The sequence below is a fragment of the Sarcophilus harrisii genome, chromosome 3, assembly GCF_902635505.1.
Source record: "Sarcophilus harrisii chromosome 3, mSarHar1.11, whole genome shotgun sequence".
NCBI classification, from domain to species: Eukaryota; Metazoa; Chordata; class Mammalia; order Dasyuromorphia; family Dasyuridae; genus Sarcophilus; species Sarcophilus harrisii.
This window is the reverse complement of record NC_045428.1, coordinates 415,881,739-415,903,210: the sequence shown is the minus strand read 5'-3', so window position 1 is coordinate 415,903,210 and position 21,472 is coordinate 415,881,739. Positions and strand designations below refer to the sequence as shown.

At 33.6% G+C, this 21,472-nt stretch overlaps 1 protein-coding gene across 1 annotated transcript in view; it reads right to left on the bottom strand.

The window, feature by feature from the left end:
* Positions 1-21,472, bottom strand: part of LOC100913237 (CD302 antigen) — a 176,982-nt gene that overhangs the window by 82,512 nt on the left and 72,998 nt on the right. The window contains exons 17-27 of the mRNA XM_023499237.2: positions 20,959-20,994; positions 20,411-20,586; positions 18,899-18,966; positions 18,473-18,549; positions 17,802-17,941; positions 14,453-14,558; positions 13,648-13,808; positions 12,343-12,472; positions 9,958-10,184; positions 3,701-3,866; positions 2,037-2,204 (exon numbers count right to left, since the gene is read on the bottom strand). Of these exons, the coding sequence (XP_023355005.1) occupies positions 2,037-2,204; positions 3,701-3,866; positions 9,958-10,184; positions 12,343-12,472; positions 13,648-13,808; positions 14,453-14,558; positions 17,802-17,941; positions 18,473-18,549; positions 18,899-18,966; positions 20,411-20,586; positions 20,959-20,994 (1,455 nt within the window). The remainder of the gene's footprint in view (positions 1-2,036; positions 2,205-3,700; positions 3,867-9,957; positions 10,185-12,342; positions 12,473-13,647; positions 13,809-14,452; positions 14,559-17,801; positions 17,942-18,472; positions 18,550-18,898; positions 18,967-20,410; positions 20,587-20,958; positions 20,995-21,472) is intronic.

The window sequence follows — 21,472 nt, the reverse complement described above, 5'->3', positions numbered from 1 at the left end:
TGAAATTTTGATAGATTGAAGAGATTTCACTCTCCTTATACACATTTAAAGCCATTTATAACATGCTCCCCCACTATCTTTCCAGTTTTTTTTTTTTTTTTAACACATTCTACTCTCCTTCCCTTCCCTCCCCACAATGTACTGTTCAATCTAGTGACAGAGACCTCCTTTCTATTTCTCATCTAAAACACTCCATCTCCTGATTACAAAGCAATTTTACTGGGTGTCCCCCATCCCTAGAATGCTCTCTCTCTTAGCTTCCTTCAAGTTCTAGCTAAAATCCCACCTTCTACAGGAAACTTTTTCACAACCCTTCTTAATTCTAGTGTCTTCTCTTTGTAAATTATTTCCTATTTATCCTGTATATAGCTTCTTTGTACATAGTGGTTTGCATCTTGTCTCCCACTTGAGACTGTGAGTTCTTCAGAGGAAGCAACTGTCTTTTTGCCTTTATTTATATCCCCAGCACTTGGTATGGTGCCTAGCACATAGTAGGCATTTAAAAAATGCTTATCGAACTATAAAACTTGTATACATGCAACAGGACAAGCTATCTAGAGGCCAGGACCAGTACAATCAAGTACCAGGCAATACAGGAAACTCACATCAGAGGATTAGGTGGGAAAGCATACTTAAAATACTTCTGCTTAAAGGGATTGATACTTGAACCTATTTTTCTAGCAGTAGTGTCAATGTCAAGTGGAAATGGAGCCACTAACCTTATACATTAGGATCACCATGGAGCACATATTGACTTAGTTTTAAAATGTAATGTGATGTATGTCTCACTATATATTTATTTTGTTAAATGTTTTCCAATTATATTTTAATCTAGTTTGGACTGTACTGAGGAGTATGTGTTACAGGAATATATTTATTCTAAGAGACTCAAGTTTATAGAACCAATAGTCAGCTATGTCCTTAGATTAGACTCCTGCTGCCTGGGCTCTTTGATGCCCTAGTCTCAAAGACAAGGTGAATAATTACACTTATCCTGCTACTGAAAGTTGTCTTGCTCTCTCAATGGATTTTTTTTTTTCCTGGCACTGACACTTCCTCCATGTCTCTCTACAGGCTCCTTGCTATATCATGAGCAGAGCCTTTGGCCCTGTCAGCTCTGCCTACAATCTATGATTATACAGTAAGGAGCTTAGACATGCTTCTCCTCCTGCTGCCTGCCAGCCTTAAATAGGGGCTAGTTGTGACAGTCTAGAGGAGCATGGCTTTAAAAAATTTTTTTTAAATAGCCTTTGAACATAATTTTATCCTAAAGTTTATCTCATTGAGAGTATTCTTTTTCTAACTTAATTTACTGATTGGCCTATTCGCTTCACCTTGGACTCCCATTTTTACCCAGACCCTTGATAAACCCTATGTTAACATTTAAATGGTTTCTATACTCTTCTCAATAGACGAAACCTTGCTTAAAATTAAAACACTGTGTAACATATGCACAATGGATAGAGCACTGGTTTGGAAGTCAGGAGGACTTGAGTTCAAATATGGCCTCTGACATGAGCTGAATGAACCTGGGCAAGCCACTTAACCCTGTTTGCCTCAGTTTCTTATTGGTAATATGAGCTGGAGAAGGAAAAGGCAAAAATTCCAATATATTTGCCAAGAAAACTTCAAATGGAGTTATGAAGTTAGATATAATTGAAATGATTTAACACTACCAAACTTATGTCTACCTGTTTGTTTCTAAAATTGGTGGGAGAAGAAAGAGGATACTCCTATTTTTATCCTTTCAATACAGAAATCTTCATAATTTTTTAAAAAATAAATTTTATTTTAATATTATATTAATTTCCAATTATATGTAAAGATGATATTCAATATTCATTTTTTAAAGTTTTTGAATTCTAATTTTTTTAATGAAATGTGGGATAAAAGGAAATACCTAATGAGAAATTCTGAATATCATGAAACAGAAATATCAATAACATGCTCCCCTATTATTCTTCTCTTATCTAATCCTTTTTGTGCATACAAGATTTGGAAGTCATAGAAGAAATTCTGAAACACAATATACTTACATAGAGTCTGACATTTAAGTTGTATTTCATCATTTGTTAGTGCAAGGAACCTATTTTTGGCAATCATGAAATTGTAGCAACTGTTCTGAAATGGTATCCAAGGTGTATTGAGAATAGGAGATGGACATTTAACAGTGTTAACTTTCTTTAACTCTTTTTCTGATTCATCTAGAAGACATAATAAAAACTGTCATATAATCACTTATATTTTCATAAAACTTTAAAATTTATGAGAGCATCACCAAGTATTATTCTCTTAACCATACTGAAAAAAAAATTGGGAATTTAATAGAAAAACCACTCCATGATTTGGCTCAATAATAGCACTACAATGTATATACTACAAGGAAAGTCAAAGATAGAGGGAAAAGTGACATAAACAAAAAATATTTGTAGCAGCACTTTTTGTGATAACAATGAGCTAAAGACAAAGTAGGTTCCCATTGAATGGGTTGAGCAAAATTGTGGCATATAATCAGAACAGAATATTATTGTATTCTAGGGAAAAAAGAAGAATATATAGGTTCCAGAGAATTGTGGAGAGACTGGTATACACTGACACAGAATGAAGCATACAGAACTAAGAGAACAAGTTACAAAGCAATCATAAAAACACACAAAAAATAATTTTGAAAAACATACAAACTCTGATAAATGCTGTTAACTAATTCTTATTTTAGTAAACAAGAGTAAAGAATGATGAAGCAGCTAGATGGCACAGTGGATAAAGTGTGCTAAGGCCTGGAGTCAGAAAAGCTCTTTTTGGCGTCACACACTCTGGGCAAATCACTTTACCCTGTTTGCCTCAACATCATCTATGAAATGAGCTAGAGATGGAAATGGTAAAACATTTTAATGTTTTTGCCAAGAAAAGCTCAAACGAGGTCTTGAAGAGTTGGACACAAATGTAACAGCTGAACATCAGAAAAGAATGCTTTCTTTCTCTTAGCAATTACACATTCCATCTCAGGAAAACGAGCAGTAAGAAATTTTACCAGTTTCTAGAACAATTCTGACAAAATTATTTCTGTAATTTCTTGAGACCCATCTGAATGATATACTTCAGTTTCTAAACAGATATATTCTTTGAAAAAAATAAATACATGAATAACACATCCCCCCCTCCAAATATTGAATATCTAAAAAAATCCAGTTATAATTTTCTTTTAAGGAATACAGAATTTTTTTTAAAAAGGGAAATTAATGAATTATGGTGAATATACTACTTTAAGAAAAAAAACCAATCTAAACACTTACACGAACTAAGCCAGAAGATGATTTTTCATATCACTAACCTTATTAAAGGATTCCTTTAAGTATCAATTATCCAGAAATATACAAGCATTATTTTACACAAAAAAGCAGAGGGAAGCAAAAACCTTAAGCAAAAGGACAGGAGTTGATACTATGTGAAAAATGAAGCTAAAACAGCTAAAAAATACTGCCAGTGGTAAAATTTCCAGCTTACAATAATATTTACACACTACTTTTCAGAGCACCTATCTATCATAGAAAGCCATTTACAAAAGCACATTTTCCTACCATTTTATAGTAGTAAATGACTTCCATATATGAAATAAGATTTGTCACAGTGCTCCTTAAAACTTGTTACCTCATAGAGATGATACAATTTAAGAGAAGAAATGTTTAGAAATATAACTTACTTCCTGAGGTATAACAGATAGCACCCGCTTGGATGCCTTTGCAACCAGCAGCTTTCCAGAAACCATCAGTGTCCAAAATTACACAGTCTTCAAGTTGTGCACTATTTTCAGACCAGCGGCTAAAGCTGAAATGTTTTCCATCTGACCAACCATAGTTGAGTTCATCCTATAAAAGCAAAGATACATTTAAAAAAAAATGAAATTATCTTTCTTTGGACCTACCAGACAAATCCAAGCAAACAGACAAATAAACTATTACACCAAAGTATATAATACAAAAATAGTCAGCAAAATAGCACAAAACTGATTATGACTGGTTCAGAATCAACATTGTTCTTTGTAACAGATCTGTTTTTTTGTCTCCTTTTAATATCACCTCGATTTACATAACTGTAATCTACTTATTGTCTTGATGATTCTGCTTTTTTTTTCCACAATGTAGTATTTTATATAAGCTCTCACATTTCTTGGATTTTTTTTTCATATTTGTTTAAGGGAGAGTGTATGTAAATTCCTTCTCTTCCCCTCTCTTTCTCAACCCCTCAGTGACCAAGTTACAGGATTTAGTTAGATAAGGCTATAACAATGACTTAAACCAGTTAAAAAATTGTGGTCACAACCAGTTATCCTTTAACATAGTATAAACAGTTCTCTGAGTCATAAGAGAATAAGCAAATAAATTAGGCATGCTCATGGAGGTTTTTAAAACAGTCCTAGGAAACTGGGGAGGGAAGAAGGATTTCTTTCTCTTCTCCTTCACTGACCGTGGTCTCTAGCTGGACACTATATCTAGATCTTTGCTAGATACCAACAACATGTCCAGAGGGAGACAGCCCATTCTGTTGTTCAGGATGTGTTGGTTCAAGAGAATTTAAGGTATAACTTATGGAGACGCACACACACACACACACACACACACACACCTGAAGGAAGAAGCAACAGCTTTGAGGAATGGAACTTTTGATAACAGAAAAGGGCTAGCTATGGACTCAAGAAAGCTAGTACTAGCTAATCTAGGGCTGATTAGTGCAGACAGACCCTGTGAAGTTATTTCAGCAACTTACCCAGCAGAGATGCTACCCCCATAGGGAAGCCATATAAAGACTCCATTTAAAAAAATGAAAAGATTTTTAGGCTGTACTCTTATCAGGAGATATGGGTTGCCTTTACCACCTATGTATATATCTATGTCTCAAGGCATGCTTTCCATGGGACCCTTTATATATTATTTTTGGGAGAGTGTTGTTTATCCTTTGTTCTTGAAGAGTACCATTACTTCCTAGAGGTACTGCCATGACATGCAAGTGAACTGAATTTAAGTGAGGGAGGGCTGTGCAACATCACAAGCTTTACTTTTTCCTCCAGAGCCATCTGGGTTTGGTGGTACGATACAGATCAGGATGACTGGAGATGACTTTCAGAAGAGTGTACCCCAAATTCTGGGGATAGTATTTTGTAACTGCTATTTTTACTTTGCTTTCTTAGTAACTGGTTTTATTAAAGCTAATTGCATCATGAGTGCATAACCTTATCTACCTCATGAGTATATAACCTATATCTGATTACTTACTATCTCAGGGAGGGAGGGAAGCATAAAATTTGGAGCTTAAAAATTAAAAAAAAAAAAAAAACCCAATGCTAAAAGACAAATTTTTAAACATCTAATTGGAAGGGAAAATTTTTTTCCCTAAAAAACATTGTATCTAGGAGCTGAAAGTCAATAAACATTTTGGTGAGAGTTTATGAACTAGTTTGAAGAAGCCCAGAATAATAGGGTATCTTAGACTTGAGGAAGCAGTTGCCTTCTGAGGACCCAGTTTGTGAGTACCAGGACAATATTGGAGTAGTGCAGAAAGGTATTACTAATTTATCTGTCATTCCTTATTGCCAAAGATAGATTCTAAAGTACTTTCAAGCACAGTATTTAAATTTACTTTGAACTTCAATACTGATGATCCTTGTATGATTATATGATTGGAATGATGAAATTTTAAGGATAAAAAGGTTATCTCTAAAATTCTCACATTAAGTCTAATATCATTTTAGTTATATTGTTTTCTGAAGGAACTTCCCTTTAAGTATTAAATATGTCAACAGATTACTAGATACATTGAGACTAGCCTAGGAAAATAGAGAACTGGTCATTTTTTCTCAGTTTGAAAAGAAAAAAAAAAGGCCAAAAACCTCCTAGAAAATTTGTCAAGAAAACAATATAAATAGAAACTAGTTGAAGCTACCCGAATATTTGTTGTCCGGATCCCTTGACCAATTTCCTTTTCAAAAACACAAAATCAAATGTGTCTATTACAAGTGAACACAATATAGAGCTTGGGAAGTTTGTTTTTTTTTTTTTTTTTTTTTTTTTTTAAAGAAACATGAATTTCTACTGGAGATTGAACGAATGACTTTACAATTGTACCAGAATTATATTGGGGGTACTTAGGAGGATACCTGGTCCCAAATGAAAAGTTCATCCTTTTATGCCACCCACTCCTCATTACATTTTTATGTGCTTTGTGAATATTCTGGGGCTGCATTTGAAACCCTCCCATAAAATTCTTTCATTCACAAACATTTATAAAGCAGCTATGGTATGCAAAGCACTGCCAACTTGCTGAGGGGAGTAAGTATACAATAGAATCAAGAGATCATTATAAGTAGTAACAACAATATTGTTTTAAAAACACCTTTGAGTGACTGTTTTTGACTATTATAAATACCTAAATTAGCTACAGAGGACATGTATAGGAAGATATCAGCTGTATCCATAGAAAAAACTAATAGAAGCATGTTATACACATCTATACACACATTTGTGTGTAATGGTAGCCTTCTTTAGGGTGTAATTAGATGAAGGGGGAAAAAGTGGAGAAAAAAGTTACATAATAACTTTATTATATATTTAAAAGAAATAGTAAATTTGTACATGAAAATGCAAATCTTTTATGTCCATTATCTTTTTTTTCTTCTGTTCTACTGTGTTATGGAAATGCTTGTTCTATTTCTGTAGTTCAGATAATAAAGTACATTTTAAAAACATACTTTGACTTCAAAAAGTTTATATATAATTTATCATATACTAATCTGGAATCTCACAGGAATAGAAAAATAAGCACTCAAATTCCTATAATGAAAGGGCAAAAGAAAAAAGTGCATGTGTCACAGTAAAGATTACAAGGAAGGGGGAAACAACATCTGAATTGAATCTTAATGAAAGATACTTCAGAAGGCAAGAAGAGTTGGAGAGAGTCCATTCCAAGAATGGAAAACATGTGCAAAGGTACAGTGACAAAAGAGGACAGGATGAGAAGCAGGGATGGAGAGGATTCAAGATTTATTGGGCAGAACATAAGAAGGAAGATAGTAGAGGATGAACCTGTAGATTTTAAACATATCTTGGCTTTACATACCAAGTTTTAAAGGGAAGGAGAGCCACTGAAGGTTTTAAAAGTAAAGAAGTGACATGAAAAGAATGGTGATGTGCCTTTACTACATTCAACCACCCGTTTAAGCTATCATCCTTTCTCAAAATGCTAGAAAAAGCTCTTTCCAACTCATTGTCTCCACTTCTCCTTTGACTAATCCCAAATGTGATGTTTATCTCTCAATTTAATCATTCAATTCAGACCTCTTCTTCAAAGATACCATTGACCTCTTTTATTTGCTAAATCTGATGAATGATCTTTATCTTTAGCCTTCTTGATCTTTCTGCTAAATTGAACACATTCTCCTGTCAGACACTCTTCCTCATTGGGGTTTAACACTACTCTCTCTTGATTTTGTTCAGCCTATTTTCTTTGTCTCTTTTGCTGGAGACAAAGTGAGACACTCAACAGTGAGTGTCTCAAGAAGCCTTGTTCTGGCTTTCTTTTCTCTCTCTACACTATCTCTTTTAGGAACTTTATCAGCTCCTATGGATCCATGATCCCAGGGTTTATAAAGATGACTCATGGAACTATATTGCCCTGCAATCTTTATCAGACATTTAAAACTGGAGAACCTGGAGCTCTCAAACCCTTGTTCCAGACTACCCTATTTCTGTCAGTGGTACTCCTACCCTTCTAATCTCCCAGATTCTCAAACTCTCTGATCTCCTTAAACTCCTCCCTCTCACTAATCCTACAGATCAATTCATTTGCTAAATCTTGTCATTTCTACTTTTGTAACATCTTTCACATGTGACTTTTTATTCACAAAGTCATCATCTTCATTCAGTTCTTCATTTAACTCTCAAATGAATTATTTTAACAACCTCCCAAGTTGGATCTCATCTCAAATTTCTCCTCACTCTACTTCACCCTCCATATAATTTTCAAAAATTTTCCATTTACAGGCGGCAGGCCTGGAATCAGGAAGATCTGAACCCAAATCTGGTTTCAGATACTTTTAAACTATGTATCCCTCAACAAATCTGTTTCTGAAGGGATAACAGCATCTACCTCCCAAGGCTGTTGTGAGAATCAAATGAGATAATTGTAAAGTTTTTAGCGCAGCACCTGGCACATAGAAAGTGCTATATAAATATTATCTTTTATTATTAAAATGGCCATAAATGTAGATCTCTCCATATTGCTCTTCTACTCAATAAATTTCAGAATTGCTTTCTTTTTTTCTTCTTTCCTAGAGTGGAACATAGTCCAGTTGAAAAACAATGGATTTGCAGTGAGAGATACTGGATTCAGATTATGACTCTGCCATTTCCTATTTGTATATAATAAGTCTGCAAGTTCCTCAATTTTCTAATCTCTAAAATAAAAGGGTTGCACCATGACTTCTGAGGTCATTCTTAGCTCTAAATCTAGGCTAGTAGGCCCTATTCTCTTTATCTTCTCTGTGCTTGAATTTAGAGAACTTCCTTCATTCCTAACCATCTCAAATCTAAATCATAACTAGAAAAAAGAACCATGTTAGTTGGTTAATAAACTTCCCTTCTAACTATGTGAACAGAAGGAATAAAGTTTTCAACATTCACCCTTGCAAAACCTTGTGTTCCAAATTTTTCTCCCTTCCTTCCCCATCTCCCTTCCCCTAGAAGCAAGCAATCCAATATATGTTAAACGTGTGCAATTCTTCTATACATATTAGAAACCTTTTTTGATCCCCTTTAATACCAGTGCCTTTTCTCTATTGATTATGTCCAATTTATCCTAGCTATAGTTTGTTTATATAGACTCATTTGCATGATATTGAAGGGACCCCAAAACTCTCTAAAACTCCTTGAAGGAGAGATTCTCTATGAGATCCCTCTGTGTCTGTGGGACCCGCCCATGGGAAACAAGATAAATAGCTTCATTCTGTTGTTTTGCTGGGACTAGTTGAAGCATTTAATTCCAAGATTTCCTACCCCTATTGTTGGCTCAACCACTCCCAGTAAGTGGTCTCATCTATGCCTGGGGACAGTGACACAATTGAGGAAATCTCATTCAATTATAACTTCTGTCTCAGATTTCCTTATAAAACCTGCAACTTGGAACAACTCCTTGCAGAGGTCCTAACATGCCATGCCAGGCCATGCTATGCCAAGGAAACCTCTGCCCGCTGGAATAATATTCAGTGCTACCTTCTCTTTATCCTTACCTATTTCCCTAACGAGGAGACTTTACTTCTCTGCCAGGACTCTTTCACTACTTTACTCCCCCTGTTGGGACTTTGCCTCTAAGGAATTCAGCCCTTCTATTCATGCCTTTATTATGCATGAATGACTTCCCAATGCCAATAATAAACTTCTTTTATAATCTAGGTTTTTGGGTTTGTAAATTCCTTTACAGAGAATCTCTGAGCCCAGCCAGAAGGGAGTTCCCCAAAACTCCCTACCCTTGTGCCAAATTCCAAGGTGGTATAGAGGAGCCAAACCTCTCCATTTGGTTCCCTGAACCCGAATCTGCCACTAGATTTTTATCATTTAACTTCCTGACCACCAGGAACCCTAATCTCATTTTGGTTCCCTAAATTTAGACCTCATCATTTGGTTCCCTAACAGAAGGGAACCTCCAAACCTAAGCCTTATCAGTATCTCCCCATCAAGTAGGGAGCCTCTCAAGTGTGAGAAATATCTTTTGCCCTTCTTTGTATTTATAGCACTTAGCATATTGCTTTGCATATAATAAATGTTATTGATTATTATATTGACTTACTATATTATTACTTTCGATTACTGACTGAAATACAATTTTGGATAAATTTAGGCTTTCATGACACAAAGCACTTCTGAAAACAAAAGTTCACACAATTTCTACATTGAGTTAGGACATACTTACATCTTGGCTTGAGAGTCCAATCCACAATGAAACATTATTGAGAACAGTCTGCACAGTAAGGAAAGCTTGTTGATAAGGATTTGTGATGCTCACTAACTTCATGCCCTCTTTTTGGCACTCCTTCAGAGCCTCATACCAAGTCATTGCTTTCAGGATTATTTTGTATGAATAATCTTGATACTTTATAATTCCAGAGGTATTTGGCAATGTATGATTGTCTTGAATTTCTGTGTGTAAAAATCCACACATAAATCACTTGAAAGCCCTGGGTATTTGCCATTTATTTTGTTAAACATTCACAAGAAGCTCAGTACCAATAATTTCTCTCTCTGTCCCTCCTCTCCCCCAGCAGCCTGCAACATGGGACTACTTGGAGGTTTTGGGGCAGTGGTATGAGGATGAAAGAGAAATCAGTTGTAGTGAATAAGTAAAATGCTTGACAAAGAATGTTTTTTTTTTTTTTTTTTCTGAAAGCAAAGGAAAACTTCATTCATATGATCTGAGGTTTTCTGTGCAATTTGTAAGTCTGTACTGAGTACAGAAGAGGCTGGAAATCAGATGGTTGCTCAAGGTCGGTGTCAATTACTTCTATTGTCTGAATTGCTTTATTAAGGGGTTATATCAAGTGTCCTCTCCACACTGGCACCGACAACCCATTTAATTCCTGAAAGGATAGCCAATCTTTACATTTCAAGGTTCACATTGGAAAGAACACTTATTAACAGATCTCATCCATTAAGGTTATGTTTCAGTTTTTTACTTTATGACAAGTTTGGAAATGAAAGGGAGCAGTATCAAGTTGTGGGACAAGCAGCTAATGGCTTCAATAATAATAATAATAAAATTTAATAATAGCATTTATATATGCTTTAAGGTTTGCAAAGTGCTTCATAGATATTACCTCATTTGATCTTACAATAACCCTGTGAGGCAGGTACCATTATCTTCTCCACTTTACCAATGAGGAAATAGAGATTGAAAAAGGTTGAGACTAGCCCAGAATCATATGGTTAATGAAAGTGATGAGGTGAGGTAACGAATGAGTGAGGTTCCTTCTCTTGGAACACCAGTTCTGACGAAATAATTCACTAAACCCAGAGGCTATGGTAAATAGGCTTTATTGTTAAAGAAACACCTAGAAGGATTCTCTAGAGGTGGAGGAGGGCATATCTTTCTCAGCGGGGAAATAGATCTGCAAAGGATCATTTTTTTGAAGATCCATTTTATGTGTAAGTCTAGGGGAGGTTTGATAATTCTCAACTGAATGTGAAATCTTGCTTGGGGTTGTGACTTCCCACAGGATCAATAGGAGCTTGATTTGCTCTTGAATGATACAGCTTATCTCGCTCTGAAAGGATGGGAGACCATTTGGAGCTCTAGATCAAAGGGGACATGGTTTTTGGTGATTTTACATAATTTTATAGAGCTCACTCAGGTCATACAAAGTTCACTTAAGTCCTCTATCTGTGTACAATATATGATATACATATGTATACATACACATATATACACAGATGGGTGCGTGGGATCTATATATGTCTTGCCTACTTAACTTTTGTATTTTCCTCAGGATAGTACTGGGAATATAGTGCTGATAATAATTATCTGCTCACATATTTTTAAAAATTCTAGACATTTAATTTTAATTAATTAATGATTATTAAATTATTATTTACATGTAAACATATATAAAATTATTATTTTAATTAATTGATTAAAATATATATATTTTAAATTTTAAAAGCCTTGCCACTATATTACATGAATTTTTGTTTCTGACTACAGCTACTGATAGGATGTGCTCAAGAAGGAAGGATCACCTTTGACTACGGGGGAAGCCTCTGAAGACTTGTCAAGAGTAGCTAAAGAGGTATAAAAAATGGTTAACTTAACCCTATAAAAGGACACTGATTAGGGGGAAAAATGCAATAGTCATAAGATAAAAGGTTAAGGAAAGAAAAAAAATGTAATGAGATTCTCTCAATTCCCAAACTACTTCATTGTCATTTTCAATTAGGAGGGCTTAGGAACTAAACTAATTATATTATAATTATTATTCAGGTCCTTAGAATGCTATTTATTTAATAGTATCACCTATTAAATTAAAAAAGGTCACAGTGTGGAAAAAATTTTTTCTATGACAAAAGAGTTCCACACTCTTGAAAGCTATTCAGGCTAAACAACTTTGGATCCTGGGATCATCTACCTTGATAACTCAATCTGCTTCACAAAGTCAAAAAAATCTGAGGATGTTATTGTACCAATTTAAGCTATGTAAAAGCTATATTTATGCATTTCAGTGACATACTCCCTCTGCTAAATTTTATCTTTCCCTTTATATCAGCTATCAAACAAATATAATATTCCTTAAAAATAAAATCATACCTGAATATTTTTGACAAAGAGATAAATTATGTTCTTCTTTACAAGAAGTTAAATTCCATGTCCCGGTTAAAGATGAATTCTGAAGGTTGAGCATCACAGCACAATGGTTGTTTGCATCGTCATCAAAAAACTACACAAAGAAGTATTCATAATACTTAAGAGTGAAGATTAAGGACAATTTAAATATTGCATTTTTTAGAAACACATGATTCAGGCCAAAGGAATTTCTGAGTTTTAGTTTTTAATGTATTTCATTAAAGAACTTAATTAACTGGATTCTAAAATTCTACTAAATCCCCCAAAGCATGGGGAAAACAAAATTAACTTTAAAATATTACAGTGAAGCTTTAGAAAACATCCATCTTTCTAAAATGTGATTGCAGCAATTCTTATGTATTGCCAGTATTTAGTGATTCAAATGTTGGGAATATCATAGCAGACACAAGTGTTTTAAATACTTTCAAAGTCACATTTTTGGAATATCAATGACCAATGACTCAAAATCTGCCTATGGTATCAAAGAAAGGAGCTAGTCAGGGAAGGATGTGAACTGAGGTTGGAGAAGTAGCTGGTAGCTATTTAATTGACACCAATACACTGTTCCCCATATTTAACACCTCTCTATGATTTATATGCTTTTCTTAGAGAAAAAACTATTGTTCATGATTAAATTAATATCTGCCTCATAGAATTTTTGAATGATTTTGAGCCAGAATCACAAATTTCAAAAGACTAAGTAAAATCTTGTATCTAAATTTTTAAAAATCTGTGAATTTGGTTAGAAAAAAATTAAAAAATTTTAAAAACTACCTGTAATTCAGCATTTCCACCAACTAAAAAGATAGTTCTGTGGATAGAAAGCCAGGCCTGGAGATAAGATCATTCAATTTCCTGAGGTCAAATCTGACTTCAGGTAGCTACCAACTATATGATCCTGGGTAAGTCACTTAACCTTTTTTGCCTCAGTTTTTTAATCTGTAAAATGAACTGGAGGAGGAAATGTCAAACCATCCTGGTATCTTTACCAAGAAAACCCCCAAACAGGGCCAAGAAGAGTCTGACATGACTGAAATGATATCATTCTAGGAGTTCCAAAGGCTTCCCATTATGACAAAAGGGTTCATAATACAAAAGAATTTAAGAACTCCCAAACTGGACCACAACCTTGGAAACTAAGATTCTAGGATTCCACAACAGGAAGGAAGTAAAAATATACAGTGGGTGTTCTACTCCTGTGAAAATATCTCCTGAAACACCTGGGCATTTGATATAACTGTAGCCAGTTATGAAATGCTATAAACTTACATCCAATGGTATCTTTTGCTCCCTTCCCTGCAATAATGGGTGGAAGTTACTGTACAACAGCTTGTTATTATCAGTCCATTGGCTTATCTTTGTTGTAGTGCTTCTGAACAAACCAATCCAAACATCATCTCCCAACTCAGGAAGTAAATACGTAATAAAATCTGTTAGGAAAGAGAGTGATTCAAAATTATGCCTTATCAAAAATAAAAATATTTTTAAAAATTAGTGAACATGTGACCCCTTAGTTACTCACCTAACTCAACAGATACTAAGATAAAATTTTTTATTCATTAAAAACTCATTAATATACTTCAGTTTAAAATCATACTACCCAACACAAAAACATACTTACATATCAGATTTTTCCCATGTTACATATTTTGAAGAATTTTTAAAATTATAAATCCTTATATTTGCAAATGCTTGTCATCTACATTTTTACTATGTCCAATATCTGAACTATCACCCAAAAGAACTTCACTGACATTATAAGCTGTTTCTACATTTTTCTTACTGCTTTCTCCTGCTATTATTCTGCTATACTTCCTATTATTCCTATGGGTAGCATTCTAATTAGATCTGGTTTCCACGTTGAGAGAGTTTTAACCTAAGTTTCATAAGTTTAAGAAATACTTTGACAACTATATTTCAAAACCCAAGACAAGTAAGCTATAGTTGCTTTTCTTTGTAATTTATGCATTTAAAATCATAATTCTGAAAAGGAGCCCATGGACTTCCCCAGACTACCAAAAGAATCCATGCCACAAAAATGTTTAGAAAACTTGGTTTAATTCATTTATCTTACCTTGCTCACTCTGGCTCAGAATTGAAGGAAGGCTACCACCATAGGTATGACAAGCTTCTTTAGCTTTAAAAAATGTAAAAAGCTTTGGTTTAAGCTTTAGGAAACACTGTAAACAAAGAGAACACATAATCTGTAAGGGCCAGGGAAATGAAAGCTCTTATTTTATCTGTATCTAGGAACTAAATTGTTTACCTTCCAAAGAATTCATTTTCAGGCCATAAGGATACCATCTAGATTTACCATTTTAATTTAAAGGAAGAGTTCTCCAAAGCAAATTGCTCTGTGTACTAAATTATATATTTTAGAATATGGCTAACTTTCTTTCAGTATTGAAATATCTGCTACAAAAATTTATGTAAGTCCAGCCCTATCAAATCAAGAATTATAAACTATACTTCTTAACAGTTTTGTTTAATTTTATCATATTGATAGGCCATAGTTTTTGCTTTCCTACTTCTTTATTATGAGTTATTTCTTATCTATTTTTAAGTATGTGTGTGTATGTGTGTATAGTCTTCAAGCTTTCAATAATGACAAAGGCCTGTTTTTTAAAATTTTCTTTTTTTAATTGAAGTTTTTTTTTTATTTTCAAAACATATGCAAGGATAATTTTTTCAACCCTGACCCTTGAAAAATCTTGTGTTCCAATTTTCCCCTCCCTTTCCTTTCCCCTCTCTCCTAAAAGGCGTATAATCCAATATATATTAAACATGGTAAAAATATATGTAAAAATCCAAAAAAACATACATATTTATACAATCATCTTATTATACATATTTATACAATCATCTTATTATACAAGAAAAATCAGATCAAAAAGTTTAAAAAATGAGAAAAAATAAAATTCAAGCAAACCACAACAAAAAGAGTGAAATGCTATGTTGAAATCCACCCTCAGTTTCCACAGTTCTCTCTCTGGGTATAAATGGCTATCATGACAAGATCATTGGAACAAAGCCTGTCTTTTTAATACAAATATTTTAGTTATTTTGTTTTACGATAGTGAGATCTGCCTTTGAAGAATTAAAGATGAGTACCACATGGTTGGCAAGTGTGAACAGGATATATAACATAAGCAATGAGAAACTTCTTAGGAGAACAGTAGAGTATTGTCATTAAGGAAATGTATGACAGAAATACAATTCCTTGATATCAGGAGAAAAGCAGTGAAGGCTGCTAACAAGTTAGATGAACACCCAATTATGAACTTCTGGGAAAATATGGATGTAAACCACACAGGTTGGGCAGAACTGGATGAGCTGTTATCTGTGTTATCTGAGATAACTCATGAATTGATGACATTTTGGATCCACTCCTGTATTTATGGCTAGAAGTAGTCTCAGAGTTAGGAAGCCCCAAGTTCAAGTTCTATCCCTGACAAATAATGGCTGTGAAATTCTCAGAAAGTCACTTAATCTCTCAGTGTTCCAAGTCTATTCTCAAGGACAATAAGCTGTTTAATAGTTTATAATCTGTAAGGGTTCCTTACGGAATCTGATAGAGTTCCTTAGTGGAAACCTCCTATACCAAAGAAATTATAGTTCTAATTAAAAAAAAATCTATTTAGTGAGAAAACACATGCACATAAAATTGTTTAGAAGATCTTTGCACTGATTATTTTTGCTTCTCTTTTTTGATCATTTCCTCTGGGTATAGAGCTTGACCAGAATTATTAAGCCAATGGGTACAAATGGTGTGTTTTTGTAATGCAACATTCTAAATTCATTATTATTTTTACTAGTTTACTAGCTACATAATGATCCTTAAAATTGATTTGAATAGCATTTCTTTAATTGCTAGTGAGGTCCCACATTTTTGCATGCAATGATGTGTTATAGTTCCTCAGGCATCAGCTGTCTCTTTTAACTACAAATGAATTGGAATATGGGACAAGTAGATATTTACAAATGTTGGATAGATTAGATGGCCTGAATCAGGGGTTTCACTAATATAAATATTGCTTCTACTAATCTCACACAATCTCAATGCTTTTTCTTTCCTATTCATTTCTTATCCACATTTCCCACAGATTTTCCCCAGAGGATCCACTTAGATCATTGTTGGTGTTTCTTTGATTCTTTTAACACTCAGTAGTATCTATCCCCAATTGGGCTGTCCTTCTTTAATCTCTCATCTTACTACATGATAGCTGAAATTCCTTTTTTAGAAATATTTGTTCTTGACAATTTTTTTTGACATGACTACTCTTGTTCAAATCATTGTCAGTAGTAAACAATAGCCTGTGTCAGTACAATATATCTCTTTCTACCACTCTTTCATTTGATAAAGTTACTAATCATCAGAAGGCAGCTGGACGATAAAGTGGATAGATTGCTGGACCTAAAGTTAAATCCGGCCTCAGATACTAGCTATGTGATCCTGGGTAAAACACTTAATCCTGCTTGCCTCAATTTTCTCATCTGTAAAATGAGCTGGAGAAGGAAATGACAAACCTATCTTTGCTAAGAAAAAACACAAATGGGGTCACGAAGAGGCAGACGACTGAAATAACTGAACATCAAAAATCATCATAAGTTTGACTATTAGGAGATGAATATTTTTGGCCATAGTGACCTATGAAACAAAACAAAATCACAAAATGGTCCATGTGGCTTTCTGTTACAGTGATGGTAGATATTTGATATTAATAAAAACCACACACTTCTCAGACTGTCTACAAGTAGTCATTTAATTTTTGGTATTCAGTGGGTAATGTGAAACATTAGATATTTTTAGTAATTGAAACAAGAAGACATGAACTGTAGCTAAGTGAAAGACATATTCATAGATTCTCCTTAGAATCATAAAGAAGTTGGCAGTGTTACCAATTCATCATGTACTCCCAAATGACAAGAAACAATTTCCCAGAATACTTTGCCATCTGGTGTAAGCAATAGAAATTGTACATAGTAGGAGCTTAAGAAATGTTAGCTAGATGGTGCAGTGGATAGAGTACCAGTCCTGAAGACAGGAGGACCTGAGTTCAAATTTGGTCTCAGACACTTTACATGTCCTAGCTCTGTGACCCTGGACAAGTCACTTAACCCAATTGCCTCAGCAAAAAATGAAAAGAAAAGAAAGAAATGTTTGTTTTAAGAAATGGCTGTTTTCCAATGAAGAAATCAAGATAATTCATATCATATGACAACATGCTCTAAATCACTAGTGATTAGAGAAATGTAAATTAAAACAATCTTGAGATAGCATTTTTCACCTACTAGATTGGCTAAAATGATAGAAGGGGAAAAACTGCACAAGTAGGTCTTGCTAAGATGTATTTATATACACCTTATGTGTTATATTTGAAAGTAGTACATGGTCTGGGGTACAAAATAAGTTTTCCTCTTACCTTGTCCTTAAATGAAATCCATTCCCCAGAGCACGAGACTTTAGATGCTGATTGTGGAGTGTATTTCTCTAATGAAGATACATTATTTTTTTCACATATGAAGGGAAGCTTCAGTCTGCAGTCAGCTGGTTTGTATAAATCTAAGAAATAAGAGGTAAGTTTGCAGCCACACACATTTCCCATTTAGTATGTTTAAAAAAATCAATAGGAAGACTGGTCATTCCTGTCCCAATAAATGAATATTTATCTGTACTTTTCTATTGACTCCTACTTTCCTTAACTGTTACTTACATATCACATAATTATCTGTTTAGGAGATACTCTAATATAGGTGGTGGGGGTGTGTGTAGGAAAATAGAGATTTATTTTGGATTCATTGTCTTATTTTATTTTTAATTCTGACCACTGAGGCACTTGTGAAAATAAATGACATTTTATTTCCAAATGACCACATTAGTATGATGAAGCAAGCTAAAAAAATGTTCACAGAGCAAAATATTTGTATTTTTAGTGATAGCTTAAACTATGAAATCTTGTATCCTCTGTCAGATGTATAAGCTATATAATTGATACAGAATCAAATTTGAACAACTCATAGCAAAGCTACTGATTTGAACTTATCCAGATCATCACTGCATACTAAATATTCAAGGATTCAGAATCAACTTTACCTTTAAACCAATTCTTGGAAGAGATGTACCAGCATTCTTTTTCATATACCATAGAAAAACGAGGCCATGTATGAAATCTTAAAGAAAAAGGCAGATCACTCATTTCCTCATGTTATTTTTATCTAAAATATCCACTATTCTCTACTATTACTGATTATAATTTTAAATTTAACACATTAATGATAAAATTACAATTGAGCTTCTTCTTTGAAGATAACATGTTGGAAAGAGGTTTGGGACCTGTTGGTTTTTTGAAGGGGTGGAAGATGGGGAAGTATAGTCATCCAGGAAATTATTTATTTAGTAATGTTTTATGTTTAAGAGCTCAAAGTATCATATTATGATCAATGACTAACCAACATTTGTCTTTATAAAGAAATAATTTAAAAGGGATAATTTCTTAAAGTAACATATTGTGTTACATACCTCATATCATGATAACTTCCAAGGTTATCAAGAGTTTTAATCCACCACTTCTGTTGATCATTAGATAGCTTTAAAAAAAAAAGAATATATCAGGTTGCTATGTGATTGTATTAGTTAGAATGCTAATCTATGGACATCTAGTTACTATGAATTGTAAAGTTACAATATAGAAATAATCAGTAATGGTCATGAAATTAGCTAAATTTTTGAATGCTGAAGATATGAAGTTGCCTATTTCATGCAATTAATTTTCATTTCATAAAAACTCAATCCATAATGCCTTGCATATGAAAACAAAAAGAAACAAGAAAAATTTAGTGGATTGAATTTGTAAATGAATTTTCTTGCTGTGGGGAAAAAAAGACAGCCCCTATAAATACACCAAAAAATAATTATCATTTGACCTATTCTTTACTTTTTTCTTTAACATTAATGTCTTCCCAAAATGATTATTATGTTTTGCATCAAAAGGGTAAATTTTATAGTAATATTTAGAGTTAATAAAATTATTATTTATTTTAAGGCAATTTGAAGCTTTGATTGTTCCATGACATCAAAATGGTATTTTAAGGTAACCTATGAATTTAAGATGGTTTAGGATGGTCAATTTCATTAGAAATTGTTTTTCTCATCTATAGATATGAAAAAAATCTGAATAGATACCTCTAATGTACCAAACCAAAGGACAGAATATAGACAGTATCATGAAAAACTTATGTAAAAAAAAAAAAACTACCCAATTTGTTATTGCTAATTGCCTGACATTTTAAAATAACATTCAGTATTTCCTCTTAGTTCTAAGTCTTTGGCTTAATTTCTAATATGAAATTTAGGTTACATCTTGGTAAAGTAGTTAAGTTAGTCAGTTTGCCTAAATTTTTCATAAAAGCTTTATCCCAAAGTTGGTCCTTAATATAAAAATAATAATTTCAGTTTTGGGCAGAAAATAAATTTTCTTAACACTATAATGCCATATGGAAATAAAAAAGTGGCATAGAAGCATTACTGATATTTGGTAGCATTCATTTGCTTAATTATCATTCATTATACTGTCTATTCATACTTAAGTAATCATGAGTCTGGGTAAGCACTGAGCAATGGTGTCTGAATCTTCCTGAATTTGATTTTGTGGATCTAGCATTTTAGTTGAAATTGGAGTAAAAGTTCATGAAACAATAAATTTTGAACGTCTAAAACCTTCAAATAGGAACACGAAGTTAGAGAAATTATCCTTTATCATTTAAAGGTTATATTTGGCAATTAAGTGTATGCTGAGCCTGGAGTCAGGAAGAACAATGTTCAAATTTGACCTCAGAAATATACTAGATGTGTGACCTTGGGCAAGTCACTTAATCTGTCTGCCTCAGTTTTCTCATCAGTAAAATGAGGGTAATAAGAATGAGGATCAAATGAGATAATATTTGGTCCTTAGAACAGTATCTGACATGTGGTAAGTACTCTATAAATGTTAGCTATTATTATTATATTTAAAATAAGAAAAAGTATCCTTACATTCACCATTTTGTATCGGATGGCATTTAGTGCTGTGAGAGACTTCAACGAAGCAAGAGAGCTTTGATTACTTTTGCAATATAGGACTGCTTCATCAAAGTTTAAGTGAGTATCAGGAACAAACCAATATTCACTGCCTTCAATAACAACTGGAGGCCCATGAATTCCAGCCCGATCTAAAAATAAAAGAGGGAAAAGGTCATTAATGGACAAATAGCAAAGAATTATAAAAAAATAAGGCATCCATACATTTAAGAAAATTAAAAAATTCTGGGGAATCCTATGACCTAAAGCTGGAAGACATATTAGATATTGATTTGTACTGTCTTCATTTTATTAGATTTAGAGAGATTTAGAGAGGTGACTTGCTCAAAAATCACAGGGCTCAGAGATGAAATGTGGCTCAGAAACAGCTACTATATCTATGGCTGATTTGGTATAAAAATGATATTTCATCTATAAGGTAAAAATACTTTATATTAGAAAATATTTTTTAAAAGATATTTTATTTGTAAGTTAAAAAAGCATGGCATGTTTCCTCAACTTACCAGGGTTGAACCACTCTGGTGTCTTTGGTGTATGTCCTGTAAAACAAAGAAAATCTATTTAGTATAAATTTGTGATCACATGCCATAATTAGGATCTTAAAAGTACATCAAAAAGTATTCCTGAAATTATTCCACTTCTGGCTGAACCTCTTCATTTCAGGTTAGGACTGGAACCTAAAATTTTAATCTCATTGTTGAAATGAGAATGGTATGATTTATCTGGAATATAGTCTGATGGAATGGCAGTATCAAGAGATAATGTTTGAAAGGCAGATTGATACCAGATTGTGGAGGACCCTGAGTGTCACAAATTTATCATTTGTGAGACGCAATGAGGAGTAATGTAAGCTTCTGTTTGGTTGTACTAAATTTGAGATGTCTCTGGGACACATAATTGGAAATGTTTAATAGGAAGTTGGTGAAGCAGTGCTGAAGCTCAGAGGACTGTCATCTGAATAAATAGGGCTCTCTCCTCTCCTCCCCATCCTATGACAAATGCATGGGAGCTTAAGAG